General features: G+C 38.1%; 1 protein-coding gene across 1 annotated transcript in view; it reads right to left on the bottom strand.

Annotated features, from left to right (window-relative positions):
- Positions 1-628: 628 nt before the first annotated feature.
- sdha (succinate dehydrogenase complex, subunit A, flavoprotein (Fp)) overlaps positions 629-16633 on the bottom strand; it is a 35319-nt gene continuing 19314 nt past the window's right edge. The window contains exons 6-15 of the mRNA XM_017708461.2: positions 16455-16603; positions 14726-14850; positions 12887-13055; positions 12293-12488; positions 10523-10694; positions 10282-10400; positions 3845-3956; positions 1276-1406; positions 972-1085; positions 629-838 (exon numbers count right to left, since the gene is read on the bottom strand). Coding sequence (XP_017563950.1) covers positions 752-838; positions 972-1085; positions 1276-1406; positions 3845-3956; positions 10282-10400; positions 10523-10694; positions 12293-12488; positions 12887-13055; positions 14726-14850; positions 16455-16603 — 1374 coding nt within the window. The 3' untranslated portion in view covers positions 629-751. The remainder of the gene's footprint in view (positions 839-971; positions 1086-1275; positions 1407-3844; positions 3957-10281; positions 10401-10522; positions 10695-12292; positions 12489-12886; positions 13056-14725; positions 14851-16454; positions 16604-16633) is intronic.

Below are 16633 nucleotides of genomic sequence, written 5' to 3'. Positions count from 1 at the left end.
ATATGATTTCTATTCACAGAAATGTTTTGATCAGAAATTTTAAGACTAATGCACATCTTCACGTTTGGCAGTGTGAACTAATTTGCATATCAACCTACAAATGGGACAACTGCTAAAATACTGCAGTATTCAGTAGACCAGTCTGCTTACCTCTCATTTTTAGAAAACATCATTCTTTTCAGCAGGAGCACATATACTTGTGTTGGCATATATCTGACTGTGTATGTGTCTTGTCTTCAAATTAATTACATTGTACAAGAAGACCAAACCTACTTAACTCAGATAGTGTATCAGCTAACTGTGTGTCTACATCAGTGCAGAGTCCATTGTGCTCAACAGAAAGGTCAATGCTATCATAATAAAAGTCCAGTGCAATTCTACTGTTAAATGTAAGTTTATTTAATTCAACAGAACACAAATGTTTATTTTAAATTTCGAAACCTGTATGTATTTGTGTAATACACACACACACACACACACACGTCAGCTGACATTAACATCAGTTGACCAGGACACAATCTATTTACATATTCTGCACCATAACTTGAAATTAAATTCTGTCCTTTTAATTTGCCAGAAAAAAAAAAAAAAAAAAATTATGTTCAACAATATACAATAAACCTCACAATTCAATTTCTGAAACCTTCAATTTTATTATCTTAAGAAGTACATTTTGAATCCCATAATGATCTCAAATGCATATTTATTGACAAACAGGTAAGACGCCCGAGATGTTCAGGTACAGAACTGTTTAATAGGAACGGATAGCAGGAGGAATGGCAGCACAGTCTTCAGCATTCAGAGAGTAATCAATCACAGGCCTATAATTCAGAGTGACCTGTAAGAGACAAAACAACTAGTTTACATTTTTTCATTCTTTAGGAAAAAGCAGGGTGTCTTCACATGGTCATATCTTGTTTAAAACATTTCACTGGATATTTAGTGCAAAAAGACAGTAAAACAAATAATACCTTTCCTGTCTTAGGATCTACATGAGAGAGAGTGTGCTTCCTCCAGTGCTGGTCATAAGGCCTTTTCACTTGCCCCTGCAGTGGCTTGGAGTAGTCATATTCATCCACACGCTCCTATATCAGACACAAGGTCATAAAAATTTAGCAATTTGATGAACAAAGTCATATATCACTTGGCTGGATATAAAGTGGTTTAGACTCTTATTTTTATGCTTCTGCATTTTAATCTTACATCACAAAATGTTGCAAGTTAAGAATAGTTACTAAAGAAATTTTTGTTTTAAAACTGTTGAATGAAATTTGCCTTGAAATCCTCACGGGCATGAGCCCCCCTGCTTTCTTTGCGAGCCTCAGCTGCCTGAATGGTCTGCACAGCGTTCAGCATCAGATTTTGTAGCTCTAATGTCTCCACCAGGTCAGTGTTCCAAACAATACCTGTGCAACCACAGCAACACAACTTAAGGTCAGCAATGATATTATTGCAAAGATGGTATAAACCAACATGTGAAGTAAAAGAAACTGTGATACCTTCAGTGTTTTCAAACATGAAAGATCTGAACATCGATATCTCAAACAATGCTTGAAAAAAGATTTTGATGTGTTCGTAATTACAGTGCATCCAGAAAGTATTCACAGCACTTCACTTTTTCCACATTTTATGTTACAGCCTTATTCCAAAATGGATTAATTTAATTTTTTCCCCTCAAAATTCTAAAAACCCATAATGACAAAGTGAAAAAAGGTTGATTGTTTTGCAAATTTATTTAAAAATAGATAAATAAATAAACAAAAATCACATGTACATAAGTATTCACAGCCTTTGCCATGACACTCAAAATTGAGCTCATGCTCATGAGCTCAGGTGCATCCTGTTTCCACTGATCATCCTCCCGTTGTTTTGACAGCTTGACTGGAGTCCACCAATCCAGTTGACTGGGCATGATTTGGAAAGGCACACACCTGTCTTTATATGGTGCCATAGTTGACAGTACATGTCAGAGAACAAACCCAGCCATGAAGTCCAAGGAATTGTCTGTAGACCTCAGAGACAGGACTGTATCGAGGCACAGATCTAGGGAAGGGTACAGAAAAATGGAGGTGGCCTCCGTCATCCATAAATGGAAGAAGTTTGGAACCACTAGGACTCTGCCTAGAGCTGGCAACCCGGCCAATCTGAGTGATCGGGGTAGAAGGGCCTTAGTCAGAGAGATGACTAAGAACCAAAGGGTCTCTCGGACAGAGCTTCAGCACTGCTCTGTGGAGAAAGGAGAACTTTCCAGAAGGACAACCATTACTGCAGCACTCCACCAATCAAGGCCTGTATGCTAGAGTGGCCTGACGGAAGCCACTCCTCAGTAAAAGGCACAAGACACCCCAAGACAGCACAAGACAGTTTGCCAAAAGGGACCTGAAGGACTCTCAGACCACGATAAACAAAATTCTCTGGTCTGATGAAACAAAGACCGAACTCTTTGGCCTGAATGCCAAGTATTATGTCTGGAGTAAACCAGGCACTGCTCATTACCTGGCCAATACTATCTCTACAGTGAAGCATGGTGGTGGCAGCATCATGCTGTGGGGTTGTTTTTCAGCAGCAGGAACTGGGAGACTAGTCAGGGTCGAGGGAAAGATGAATGCAGCAATGTACAGAGACATCCTTGAAGAAAACCTGCTCCAGAATGCTCTGGACCTCAGACTGGGGCAAAGATTCATCTTCCAACAGGACAACGAGCACACAGCCAAGATGACAAAGGAGAGAATGTCCTTGAGTGGCCCAGCCAGAGCCCAGACTTGAACCCGACTGAACATCTCTGGACAGATCTGAAAATGGCTGTGCACCGACGCTCCCCATCCAACCTGATGGAGCTTGAGAGGTTCTGCAAGGAAGAATGGGAGAAACTGCCCAAAAATAGGTGCCAAGTTTGTAGCATCATATTAAAAAAGATTTGAGGCTGTAATTGCTGGCAAAGGTGCTTCAACAAAGTATTGAGCAAAGGTTGTGAATACTTATGTACACGTGATTATTTTTTTTAATTTTTTTATTTTTCAAAACATCCAAACATTTTTTACTTTGTCGTCATGGGGCATTGTGTGTAGAAATTTGAGGAAAAAAAATTATTTAATCCATTTTGGAATAAGGCTGTAACATAAAATGTGGAAAAAGTGAAGTGCTGTGAATACTTTCCAGATGCACTATATTATGAGTAAAATCAGCTAACTCTAAGTGTAAAGTATGCTTTGGTTCATTGTCTTACTGCATGATAAACACCTGCCCAACAGCTGCATTCCAAAAGCTAGGCTACATGTCTAAGTGACCTGCATTTTTAGATCACTACACCACCAGAGTCTGTTTCAATCAGAAGACCCTTCCTGCCAAGAAATGCAGCCTACATTTGAATAAATTTTCCAGAATATGGGTTTCTTTGGGCATGCATCTAACATGAAGAAAGTTCAAGAGCATGCTGGCAAATGCAAACAACTACGACATGTTGTGAAACCAACTACTACACATTGTGTTAAATAGCCAGTAAGGTCTACATTAAAATACGCTGACTACCAACTTCATTAAATACACCTACCTTGTATCTATACTCTTTGTCCATTTTACTGTATAGATGCATTATGTAGTTCTACATTTACAGACTGTAGTCCATTTGTTTCTCTGCACAATTTGTTAACCCCCTTACAATTGTCTGGACCACCAGCGAGTAGGTAATATTTGGGTGGTGGTTCATTTTCATCACTGAAGTGGTGGTGGTGTGAAATTTTAACATGCAGGCCGTAAACACCTGTTGCGCTGTGTCTTTGAAATATTGAGCATAGCAGTGCCATTCTGTATGTTTGTAATTTTGAGCATTAAAATTCAGACAAACCTCTGTCAAATGTCTTGATGTCAGCCAGTGTCTCATAGAGGGCATCCATTTTAACACATCCTTCTTTTAGGACATCTCCAGTACGGAATACAGCTGCATGAGACTGCATAATCTGAGAAGGGGAGAAGAGCGGTTAAGAAGGGGAGGTAAAAATCTGGATTAAACTAGGTGATCTGAATCCTTATGTGCAGTTTCAAAGCACTCTAGTTCAGTAGTTAGGGTACTGCTCAGGAAATGAGCAATTTTCTACAGTGTCTCATTGTAAAACTTGTTTCAGTGCACTGGAACTTTAATTTCCTGAAAGTTTCCACAATGCACCATAAAATTCAGTGAGCACCGACTATTTACTATAACGGACTGGGTGGGGCTGCCACCACATTGCACCGTCAAGATATTTGTTACTCCTCCCCCTCTGGTTAAGCACAGCTGTTTTATTTAGGTAAGAACAGACACTCTTCAAAAGCCGTGCTCTCAAGTCTTTTATGAGAGAAAAATTAGGTTAAGGCCAGAAAGCATATCTGTTTAAGCATTTTGTCTGAGCTGAACCATAAAAAGGCCTTTACGTTTCAGTCCCTGCTTGGCTTTCTGGTTATAGGTTCATATTTAACCAAGATTACACATAGAGTGACTCCACTCTGGTTTTTATTTTTATTTAAAAAGGGCCTCAATAGTCTTGCTTTTATACAACCCCAATTCCAATGAAGTTGGGACATTGTGTAAAACATAAATAAAAACAGAATATGATGATTTGCAAATCGTTTTCAATTTTATTCAATTGAATACACTACAAAGACAAGATATTTAATGTTCAAATGGATAAACTTTGTTGTTTTTTGCAAATATTCACTCATTTTGAATTTGATGCCTGCAACACGTTCCAAAGAAGTTGGGACAGGGGCAGCAAAAGACTGGGAAAGTTGAGGAATGCTCAAAAGACACCTGTTTGGAACATTCCATAGGTGAACAGGTTAATTAGAAACAGGTGAGTGTCATGATTGGGTATAAAGGGAGCATCCCTGTAAGGCTCAGTCGTTCACAAGCAAGGATGGGGTGAGGTTCACTACTTTGTGAACAACTGCGTGAGTAAATAGTCCAACAGTTTAAGAATGTTTCTCAACATGCAATTGCAAGAAATTTAGGGATTTCATCATCTACAGTCCATAATATCAACAAAAGATTCAGAGAATCTGGAAACCAACATTGAATGCCCGTGACCTTCGATCCCTCATTAAAAACCCACATCATTCTGTAATGGATATTACCACATGGGCTCAGGAACACTTCAGAAAAGCATTGTCAGTGAACACAGTTCGTCGCTCCATCTACAAAGCGAAAGCCATATATCAACAACACCCAGAAACGCCGCCGGCTTCTCTGGGCCCGAGCTCATCTGAGATGGACTGACGCAAAGTGGAAAAGTGTCCTGTGGTCTGACGAGTCCACATTTCACACTGTTTTGGGAAATCATGGACGTCGTGTCCTCCGGGCCAAAGAGGAAAAGGACTGTCTGGATTGTTATCAGCGCAAAGTTCAAAAGCCAGCATCTCTGATGGTGTGGGGGTGTGTTAGTGCCCATGGCATGGGTAACTTGCACATCTGTGAAGGCCCCATTAATGCTGAAAGGTACATACAGGTTTTGGAGCAACTTATGCTGCCATCCAAGCGACGTCTTTTTCAGGGACGTCCTGCTTATTTCAGCAAGACAATGCCAAGCCACATTCTGCACGTGTTACAACAGCGTGGCTTTGTAGTAAAAGAGTGCGGGTACTAGACTGGCCTGCCTGCAGTCCAGACCTGTCTCCCATTGAAAATGTGTGGCGAATTATGAAGCACAAAATACGACAACGGAGACCTGAAGTTGTACATCAAGCAGGAATGGGAAAGAATTCCACATACAAAGCTTCAACAATTAGTGTCCTCAGTTCCCAAACGCTTATTGAGGGTTAAAAGGAAAGGTGATGTAACACAGTGGTAAACACGCCCCTGTCCCAACTTCTTTGGAATGTGTTGCAGGCATCAAACTCAAAATGAGAGAATATCTGCAAAAAACAATAAAGTTTATCTGTTTGAACATTAAATATCTTGTCTTTGTAGTGTATTCAATTGAATATAGGTTGAAAAGGATTTGCAAATCATCGTATTCTGTTTTTATTTATGTTTTACACAACGTCCCAACTTCATTGGAATTGGGGTTGTAGATGTCAGTTTGAGTACACGTTGTGAGTACAGTGTCAAGTGCTAGTGTTGCAAAGAAAGATACGCCAGTTATGTTGAAGGAGAATCACAGGCAGGGTTGTCTACACAGCAGTCAGTGGCTACATCTCCATGCCATTCAAAGAGGGCATGTAGTTTCACTGACGATGAGAACGATGATCAAAATGATTGGTCCACAGGTAAACAGGAGTGTTGGGAACTCAGGCACACCCATACAGCAATCGAGACTCCAGTGCATTATGCCAGCCCATCTAAAGTTAGCTCAATTTATCCTTGAAATATTACAACTTTTCTCTCAAAATAGGATTTCTTTTCATTAACAGTGGCCCTAAAACTATTCTATATGCAAGTTGTGTAATGGGTAGCTGCGTGGTTATAGCTGTAACGTGTGCTGCGTGGACATCCATTGCCACAGAATTTTGTCACAGTAACTGCACATTTTATCATAGATGAGTGGCAGTCTGTGTCTCACATGCCCCAAACAAGAGCAATGAACGAGAGCCTTCCTGTTCACTTGCCACATAACTTACATTTGTTTTATTTATAAACGATACTGGAAGTAAATTTATTATGGATCATTACAAATACTTTGCTTTAAAAGAAACAAGTCCTTACACAGTGGAAAAAAAAATCTGTATAGAGTAAAAAGATGCATCGATAATCATTTTATAATCACATTGCAGTCCTCTGAATCATAATTGAAGCGAATTGTGAGGTGCCTAAACAGACAGGTTTGTGTTTTTATGTTAGACAATGCCTTCTTAATTTCTACCATTCCCTTCTTTCTCTGCTGCCGTAATACTAAACATTCTGCTAGCTGAACATGTGGCAATAATGTCATTAAAGTCATCAAACCCTGTGCATTTAATACAATAAAACTGTGTGGTCAAAACTCCAATAATTTTATTTACGCAGCCCTGTAAAAGGCCAGTCCCCCAAAAACAGTGAGCAGAAAATTAAAAAAAAAAAAAAAAAAAAAAAAAAAAAAATTAACTCAACAGGGGTCACTAAATAATAAAATACTTCTGATTTGAGACCTAATTAAAGAACATTAGCTTGATTTTATGTTTCTGTCAAGAGACATGGCTTAGTAAATATGGCACTCTACCTGAAGCTGCTCCAGAAAAACTACATATTTATGCATATAGTAAGACAGGGCAGGCAAGGAGAAGTAGCATATAGGGTTTACAAGTGATTTTAACTGCAAAAATTACCAATATTGGTGAATTAGTTTTCTGAGTCTGTTGCAGTCAACTTTTTTGATAATACTTCTATGCTACTAGTTGTAATATATAGACTACAAATTAGTAATTTTTAGGCAGAAACTGCAGAATTAATCAGTTGCATCCACAATCTATGATCAAGTTTCTCTCTCTGAGGACTTTAACTTACCTATTGACAATCTATCAGACTGTAATGCATTAGAACTCTTCAGACCTCTAGAGACATTTGACTGAAGCAGCACATGGGCAGCTATACTCACAAGGTAGGTCATATCCTCGATCTAGTAATCACTAAGGTTTAAACACAAATGTGTCTTTAATTTCTACTGTTTTCTCATCAGATAATTTTTGTAAATCAATTTATAAGTAAGGAAGACTATTTTATTACCAATCAATTTAAAAGGAAAAAAATGCCTGAAAGTACCTCAAAAGCATTTGAAACTTACTAACAGCTGAGAAGCTTGAAAACATTTATAAATTCATTGAATACAGCTTTGACTCCTTCCTGTAATGATCTGGTCTCTGATCTTAAAGCTAAATTAAGGAAAACTCTGACATTCTTGCTGCAGTCAAATGGAAGAAATATAAGCATATTCATAAAAATCAATGGATGATTGCAGAAATATGCAAGCTTATGGAGAAAAGCTAAATTACATGTACATTGTGACATTCTCAAAGAGCAGATTTCCACCTGCAATAATGCTATGAAAATATCCAGTCAGACCTCTCTAATATAATGAATAAACAAAAACAGAAGTCCTTTTTCCACCATAGACTGACTAATGAATCTCAATTTTTCTGCTAGTGTCTCATACTGATTTATCTAACTTTTGCACAGATTTTGCAATTCATTCTCAAAATAAAATGGACTTGACAGAGCACAGCTCAGCAAAATGGAACAAGCTCCTATAACTTTCCTGATAAGCCATTTACTTTTGTAATATGATCTTTCTCTGCAATCAATTATCAGGATCTAACAAGTTTTATAAACAAATTAGGTTCAAAGTGATGTTTTGACTACTGTAAATTATTCTTTGTCCACAGGTGCTTTTCCAGATAAAAAAAAAAAAAAAAAAAAAAAAGAATATTTCGGTACTAGATAATCAATTTTAAACCTTCCTTTTTTTTCTTTTTCAAAGTGAAGTCTTTCAAACAATTAAATGCGTAACTAATATCAAACAAATTGTATGAGAAGTTTCAGTCAGGTTTTCGTTCTAACCATACTACTGAGACAGCACTGGTTTGTGCAGAGCTGATGCACAAAAACCTTCTGGTCTTACTGGATTAATGCAGTATTGGTTATTGTAATGCTCTTTTCAATAGGCTTCCTAAGAAAACAATACATCCTCTAATCCTCTACAACTCGTTCACAAAGCAGCAGCGCACATGCAAATGAAATAAAAGAGATCATATCACTCCCATTTTGAAAGAATTGCACTGACTACCTTGCGCCTTTCAGGATAGATTTTATAGTTCCGCTACTAGTTTTTAAGGTTGTGAATGTCCTAGCACCCACTTACATCACAGATCACATATCATAGGCGTCTGTCTATGTTCCAGCACATAAATGCACATAGGGCTGGGTGACTTATGGAAAAGTAATTGAAACAGACATTCAAAACATCTGACCGATATAATCTTGCCCATGTCAGTCCTTTTGATTTTTTTTTTATTCTGTTAATCCTTTCCCCACTCTGTATTCATGTACTGCCTCCTTAAAAACGTACTACTGCACGTGTAGTCACATGACTTCACCACTTCCACTCTGTGACATGTAAGCTAAGGTAACATTTACACAACAGGTAAAAGTTGCCCAGATCTGATTTTCTCACCAAATCAGATTTTTTGTTTGGCTGTTCACAATATATTTTAAATGTGATCTGTATGCAACATCAGTTTGAACAGATAGCTCCTAAACTGACCCGCATGCGTAAAAGAACAACAAAGAATGGGTCATGTTGGTTCATGAGGTTCATCCAGAGGTAAACAATCATGACTATGAACCAGTCTGCTCCCGGAGCTTTCAGTTTCATCTTCCCCAGCATGACAGGAGTGATCATGAAGCTTCACTGACTGACAGATGGGCTCATCACCCAGAATGTGTTCGAGTTTGCCATAAAAAGGGTGAGGTCACTTCTTTGGTTCACATTCTCAGATTCTCTGAACTTTGCTCTCAGACTTTTAACTTTTCTTTCTCATTCTCATATGGCTGCGTTCAACCATTTCTTTCGAAATTTCTTCAAACATGGAGGTGTTTTGTATATGTCTCTTAATTTTTGTACAAAAATATCACCCTAAAAGTTCATGAGGTCTCAGCAGCATGAATTTATGACAAATGTTGAGTTGGATCGACATAAAAGCCACATGAATTCCAATCTGGCTGTTGAGACGATTTACATTAAGATATGCAGAGCCTATATTTACAGTACAAACCTCGTCAGTGAACTATGAGGGCAAATAAATCAATTTTAAAAAATAAATCGTCATCATAATCGAGGTAAACCATTTAATTAATCGTGATATTGATTTTAGGTCATATTGCCCAGCACTAACTGCAGATAATGGCCTTCCTCAAATACCTTCCATAATAAACAGAAAACTTGGAGACCTCTTTCAGTTACTATGCTTCTAAACTGTGGATCTAAATTTCACCTTTTATTTTCTCAGTGCATATTTTTAAGATGCATCTCTTTAGCTTAAAGTTTAATTAAAACTCTATGTCTCTTGGTATTAGTTTTTTTATTTGATCTCTATCATTCTAAGATTTGAAATTAATACTCACAATTTCTTGTTTTATTGTTAAGCTTCATCACTTGTCTGTAAAGTGCTTTGAGCTGCCACTGGTATGAATAATAATAATAATAATAATAATAATAATAATAATAATAATAATAATAATAATAATAATACTTATTATTATTATTATTATTAGCAGTAGTAGTAGTAGTAGTTTGAGAGCAAACTCTTTGTTTGAGAGTAAAATTACTGAAAATTCTGTACCTTCTGCATATTAAGCCTAATCTCAGAGGTCCTGGTGCTGCCATTAGCAAAGCGGATTTTGTCCAGGTTAGCAACTGACTCCTCTCCTGCATTCGCCATCAGGGGTGCAAGCTTCTCTCCTTTACAGCAAAAGAATATGCATCAGACACAGTTCACAGTTTCCTATACTATAAAGCTAAAAATAACATGAAATATTGTAATGAACTAAAATCATGACCATCTGCTAAATGATTGTGGTTACCAGGAGTATTGTTCTCCGCAATGGTGAGGGCACAAGCACGACCGAACACCACCAGATCCAATAGCGAGTTGGCCCCCAGGCGGTTGGCACCATGCACAGAGGCACAGCCAGCCTCACCACATGCATACAATCCTTGCACTACCTTATCCACACCATCCTTGTAGGTGATGACCTATGGGGGAAATAATACAACAACATGTAAAGTATGAATTAATTAAGGACTGTAACTAATGAAATTTTATTACATTGACTGTCATTATAATGAGGTGTACGGTTAAATCAAGCCAAAGTCCTTTGAACACTGCAAATTTACTTATCCATGGTCCCACAAACATGTTATTTTGTAGCTTTTGTTGTGAAGTTGAGCAATACATAAGCTGGGCATACACTACACAACTCTTAAAATCCTAACAGACTTTGAAAACACAACATCACAGGATCAAACACTTAACATCAGTCTTACAGAATATCTTGTATTTTTGTCATGAAGGCATGCACACTAGCTAATGAAGCAAAAAGAGGCTATCACACACAGAGTGAGTTTCACCCAAATCTTCTTGTTGTGACATAAAAAAAGCTAGTGCTGCTGCTAGTTGTGTAGCCCTTAGCTTGCTAACTCCTTGAGGACATGCTGAAAAATTCCACTGCTAGCTCAGACGCCAACTTTGCTAATGTTTTGCAATGCTATTAATATTGTGATGTTCTAATAAAGTGCACCATCCATAAAGTAACATCCATATCAGGAGTATGGATGTCACTTCGGTTTATATGTTGAGGAAATGTGATTGAGCTATTGCACAAAATTTCAATGAGGGAACACAAGACCCTGGGAATGTAGGGCTCTTTCCAAAAGAGCACAAGGCCTGAGGAACATAGGGCTGTTCGTAGCATGTATTTCACAAGATGCTGGATTCAGTCCTTCAAGATTTTGGTCCATGTGGACAAGACCACTTCATGCAATTCCTGCAGATTTTTCAGGTTTTGTGAATTTCCCATTCTACCACATCCCAAAGGATTCAGATCTGGTGACTGGGAAGGCAACTGAAAAATGTTCATGAAATCAGACGGAGTTCACTTTTGCTTTGCGACACTGGAACAATCACTGATAAGTATTAATGGGCCCCAAGAGTTCCAAGAAAACATTTCTTAGACCATTACACCACCTCCAATCAGCATTGACTATTGAGACAAGAAAAGATGGGTCCATGGATTCATGCTTTTGGTGCCAAATTCTGACCCTACCATCTGTGAGCCTCAGCATAAATCAAGATTTAGACCAGGCTAAGTGTTTCCAGGCTTCAGCTGCTCAGTTTTGATGAGCATGTGCTCACAGCAGCCTCAGCTTTCAGAGAGAACCCATCGTGGTCCTCTACTGTTGCAGGCTAGTCGCCTAAATGACACATGCTTTTCTGCTCACCACAACTGTATAGAGTGGTTATTTGAGTTAACCTTTCTGTCAGCACAAACCATTGTAGTGTGACAGTTACAGAAATGCCATGGTCAAAAAAAAAATAGATTTTCTCCACTCTAAAGGTGGAAGTCAACATTACTGAGGCTACTGGTCTGCATCTACATGATTTTATGCACGGCCCTGCTGCCACACGATGAATTGATCATTGGATGAATAAGTAAGTGTTCCCAATAAAGTGCTCAGTGAGTGTATAAAGCTTGTCCAACCTTGCAAAAGTAGCTATGAAACCACATTTGTTGACGAAGCATAGATATTACTATATTTCTAGACCACATCTCTCAGAAAGAGGGCTTGAATACCTGTCCCTTGTAGTTGGTGGGGATGCCACCCATGTTGTAGTGGACTGTGGGCAAGACAGGGATTGGGTCCTTGGTGACATCCACTCCAGCAAATATCATTGCGGTTTCTGAGATTCCTGGTAGACGGGCAGCAAGCTGCTGAGGTGGGAGGTGGTGGAGTTGTAGGTAGACATGGTCCTTCTCTGGCCCTACACCTCTAAGAAAGGACAATGCATTGAGGGTTTAAAAGACATATCTTGCACATAACTCCTTAGTCTCAGTCTACCAAAATGCAGGACAATGATAGTGCAGGTTTGTTTTTATTTTAGGGTTGACACAGTACAACCTTTTATCAAATAAAGAGTTTTCAGCAACATTGGTAAACACTACATGTACACCAGTACTTGTTAATACCACTAGTGGTCTGTTGAAAGCACATTCTCAAAAATTATTTTTAAATTTGTCTTAATAGCCTTGTTCTCCATTAGCCTGAATAATTCTCATTATTTAATCTGGACCTTAAACTGCTGAGCACTAATTTAAACAGCACATAAAAAAAAATATTTAGAGCAAAAACAAAAAGTATTTATTATGAAAAACCTGGAAATACCATACCTTCCCTCACGAATTTCAATTGTCATGGCGCGTGACACCACATCCCTTGAGGCTAGGTCTTTAGCATTGGGAGCATAGCGTTCCATAAACCTCTCACCTTCACTGTTTATTAAGATTCCACCTTCCCCACGACAGCCTTCTGTGATGAGGCAACCAGCCCCATAGATACCTAGAAGGAGTACTTCAATGTTTATACAAAACCAGAGGCTGACTGAGGACAGTGCTACTGGGAAACATATATAATATATATTTATTTATATATTTAATATATATTTATATCCAAGCTGACCATGTACAAACACTTTCAAAAAAGTTGAGACAGTAGGTAAAACGCAAATAAAAACAGACAGCAGCGATTTATAAATCTACTTTGTCCTGTATTCAAACAAAAACAGTACAAAGTCATTGTTCTAGTAAATAATTATTCTGGACTTGATGCCTGCAAACTGGGGTCAGGAGCACTTTCAGAAGAAGTGCTTGGGTATACAAGGAGCACCCAGGAAAAGTATCCTTATGAGCAAGCATGGGTCGAGGCTCACCTCACCTGAATAGTGTTCCTCAAATATCAATTGCAAAGACTTTAAGTAATTTTACCCTCTACCAGTGCAGAACATCGAAAGATTCAGGGAATTGAGATGTGTGTGTGCTTAAAGGGAAAGATTGAAAATCACAAATGAATACCTGTGACCTTCAACCGTTTAGATTGCACTGAATCAAAAACTAGCAAGCTTTTTTTATTTATAGCAAGTCAACCTTTCTTTCTGCCTTCTAACATGTCTTTTTCAGGGAGGTTTAGCTTATTCCAACATGACAACGCCAAACCACATTTTGCATGTGTTACAACAGCATGGCCGTGTAAACCGAGAGCATGGGTGCTGGAATGGCCGGCCTGCAGTCCAGAAATGTCTATATATAACACTATGTTTAAAGAAGAGTGGCACAAAAAGAGCTTTAAACAGTGGATCAGTTTGTATAGTGAGTCCCCATTGCATAGAGTTATTAAAAGCAAAGGTGATTTAACACAAATGGTGAACATGCTCCTGTACCAACTTTTTGGAATGTGTTGCAGGAATCAAGTTTAGAATGAGCACACACACAAAAATACTCATAAGATATGACAAAATATTTTATTTTTGTACCACTTTCACTTTAATACAGAACTTACTCATCACTGCTCTCTGTTTTATCACTATTTCACATAGTATCAACTTCTTTTACATTTTATTTGTACACTGAAAATGGTGTATACTCACAGTAGTACTGTGTATAACATATCAGTTGCAAAACTAGATTTTTCCAGCATTTCAGTGTAATTAATTCACAGTTATGTAAACATCATCATTCAGACTAGTTTGCATTTGAAATTTCTGTACAATAGTGGTGAACAGGAGCGTAACGTCTACAACACAAATTTTGTATATTTTACTTTTATCAAAAATGAGAGGTGCATGTTTTACTCATCTTTAAATGTGATCGTGGTAAAAAAGTATTAAAATGTCCGCGGTGCTGAGAACACTCAAAACAAGACCTGCACAATAGTAGTCTGCATGGGTTTCCTGACAACTGATGAATGCAGTACAGGAAAGCTAATAAATTATGCAGAACAACAGATGAACTAAAATCATTAATAGTAAAACTACAAATATGATGTGGACCTGATAAAATAGACAATGAGCATAGAGGTACAGTACAATGTGCAGACAAATGAAGACTACAGCTTGAAAATTATTTTAAACAGATTTTTTGAAATGTTTATTTTAATTCATTGTCCCCACTTGCACTTAACTATACTGCTTAATGTAAGCCTACTGCATATTTTCAACAACATGTGTGACTGACCTGTGGGGTGGAACTGCACAAACTCCAGGTCCTGACATGGCAGGCCAGCACGGGTTACCATGGCATTACCATCTCCTGTGCTTGTGTGGGCTGAGGTGCAGCTGAAATACGTCCGGCCATAACCACTGCAGAGAAATTTTTGTATGGTTTACATTGTATTTCATTCAAAATGCTAAATGTTTAAATTCTAAGGGTATTACATCAGGTTTTTAAATCTTTTTTCTTTATCAAAAAGCATTAACTAGGTTTCAACCAATTAATAACGAATTGATGGCTGAGTTCTGTAAATAGAATATAGTTTCCTTTGTTATATTTCTTAGGTGCCATATGTTTTCAGTGGGTGAAGGATCTGATCTGCAGGCAGGCCAGTTTAGCACCCTAACTTTTTTTTTTACTGAGCCATGCTGCCGTAATACATGCAGAATGTGGTTCGGCATTGTGTTGCTGAAATAAGCTACACATTCCCTGAAAAAAAAAATGTCCCCTGAATGTTAACGCAAGTTTCCCCAAACCTTTATATGTTGTTCAGCATTAATGGTGCCTTTACAGATGTGTCAGTCAGCCATACCATGTGCAATAATGCATTCCTATGCCATCACAGTGCTGGCTTTTGAACTGTGTGCTGATAACAAGCCTGATGGTCTTTAGCCCGGAGAATGCAGTGTCCATAATTTCCAAAAAGAATTTCAACTTTTCCACTTCCGCTCAGTTCATTTTAAATGAGCTCGGCCCAGAGAAGGTGGCAGCATTTCTGGATTCTGGTTATATATTGTTTTCTGTTTGCGTTTTGAAGGTATAACTTGCATATGTGGATGCAGAGTTTTTCAGAAGTGTTCCTGAGCCCATGCAGTGATTTCCACTACAGAATCATGTCTGTTTTGAATGCAATGCTGCCTGAGGGCCCAAAGATTTTGGCTAGCAAATACTGGTTTTCAGCCTTGTCTCTTGCATACAGAGATTTCTTGAGATTCTCAAACATTTAATAGCATGATGTTCTGTAGATGATGAAATATCAGTTCTTTGCTATTTTACGTTGAGAAATGTTATTCTTGAATTGTTGCACTATTTGCTTTCACAGAGTGGTCAACCCCTTCTCATCTTCTGAAAGACTAAGTCTCTCTGGGATGTTCTTTTTCTACCAAGTAATGTTACATGTCCTCTTGCCAATTAAACTTCAGCTGTTTTTTTTTTTAAAGAGCATTATGCAACTTTCCTGGTCTTTTGTTGCCCCCGTCCCAACTTTGCAACATGTTGCTGCCATCAAATTCAAAATGGGCATATATTTTTCGAAAACCAATAACATCTCAGTTTCAACATTTGATAAGTTATCTTTGTACTACTTTCAAATAAACAGAGGGTTTAAATAATTTGCACATCATTTCATTTTGTTTTTATTAACATTTTGCATAGCGCCCAATGTTTTTGGAAATGGGGTTGTACAAATGTTTGATGTATGCACTGTGAACATTTCAACCTTGCATTTCCAAACAGTTCACTTGTTTTAAATCAATTGCAATCACCATCTCTCTTAATGACCGCTATTATTTTCTTAATCATGCACCATTAGTGTTATATTAACATCAAGAATTAGCTCTTTTTAGGGGCTCTATGCCACAATGCATTATTAATGAATAACTCAAGCACAAATAGATGATGCAACAAAAATAAAAATCCAAGCTACAGATTTCACAGATACTACAGGACATGTAGACATGCATTTTCCTCTTACCCTGTGGCAATGACTGTGTTCTTGGCCCTTAAACGGTGGATAGAGCCATCCTCCATACACAGGGCAATGACTCCTCTGCACTCTCCTTCCTCCATCAGCAGATCCAGAGCAAAATATTCCACAAAGTAGCTTGTGTCATACCTGAGGGACTATTGAACAATACGTAAATTCAGTGTCAG

The sequence above is a fragment of the Pygocentrus nattereri genome, chromosome 1 (assembly GCF_015220715.1).
Source record: "Pygocentrus nattereri isolate fPygNat1 chromosome 1, fPygNat1.pri, whole genome shotgun sequence".
Classification (NCBI taxonomy): Eukaryota; Metazoa; Chordata; class Actinopteri; order Characiformes; family Serrasalmidae; genus Pygocentrus; species Pygocentrus nattereri.
This window is presented reverse-complemented; position numbering and strand designations above follow the sequence as displayed.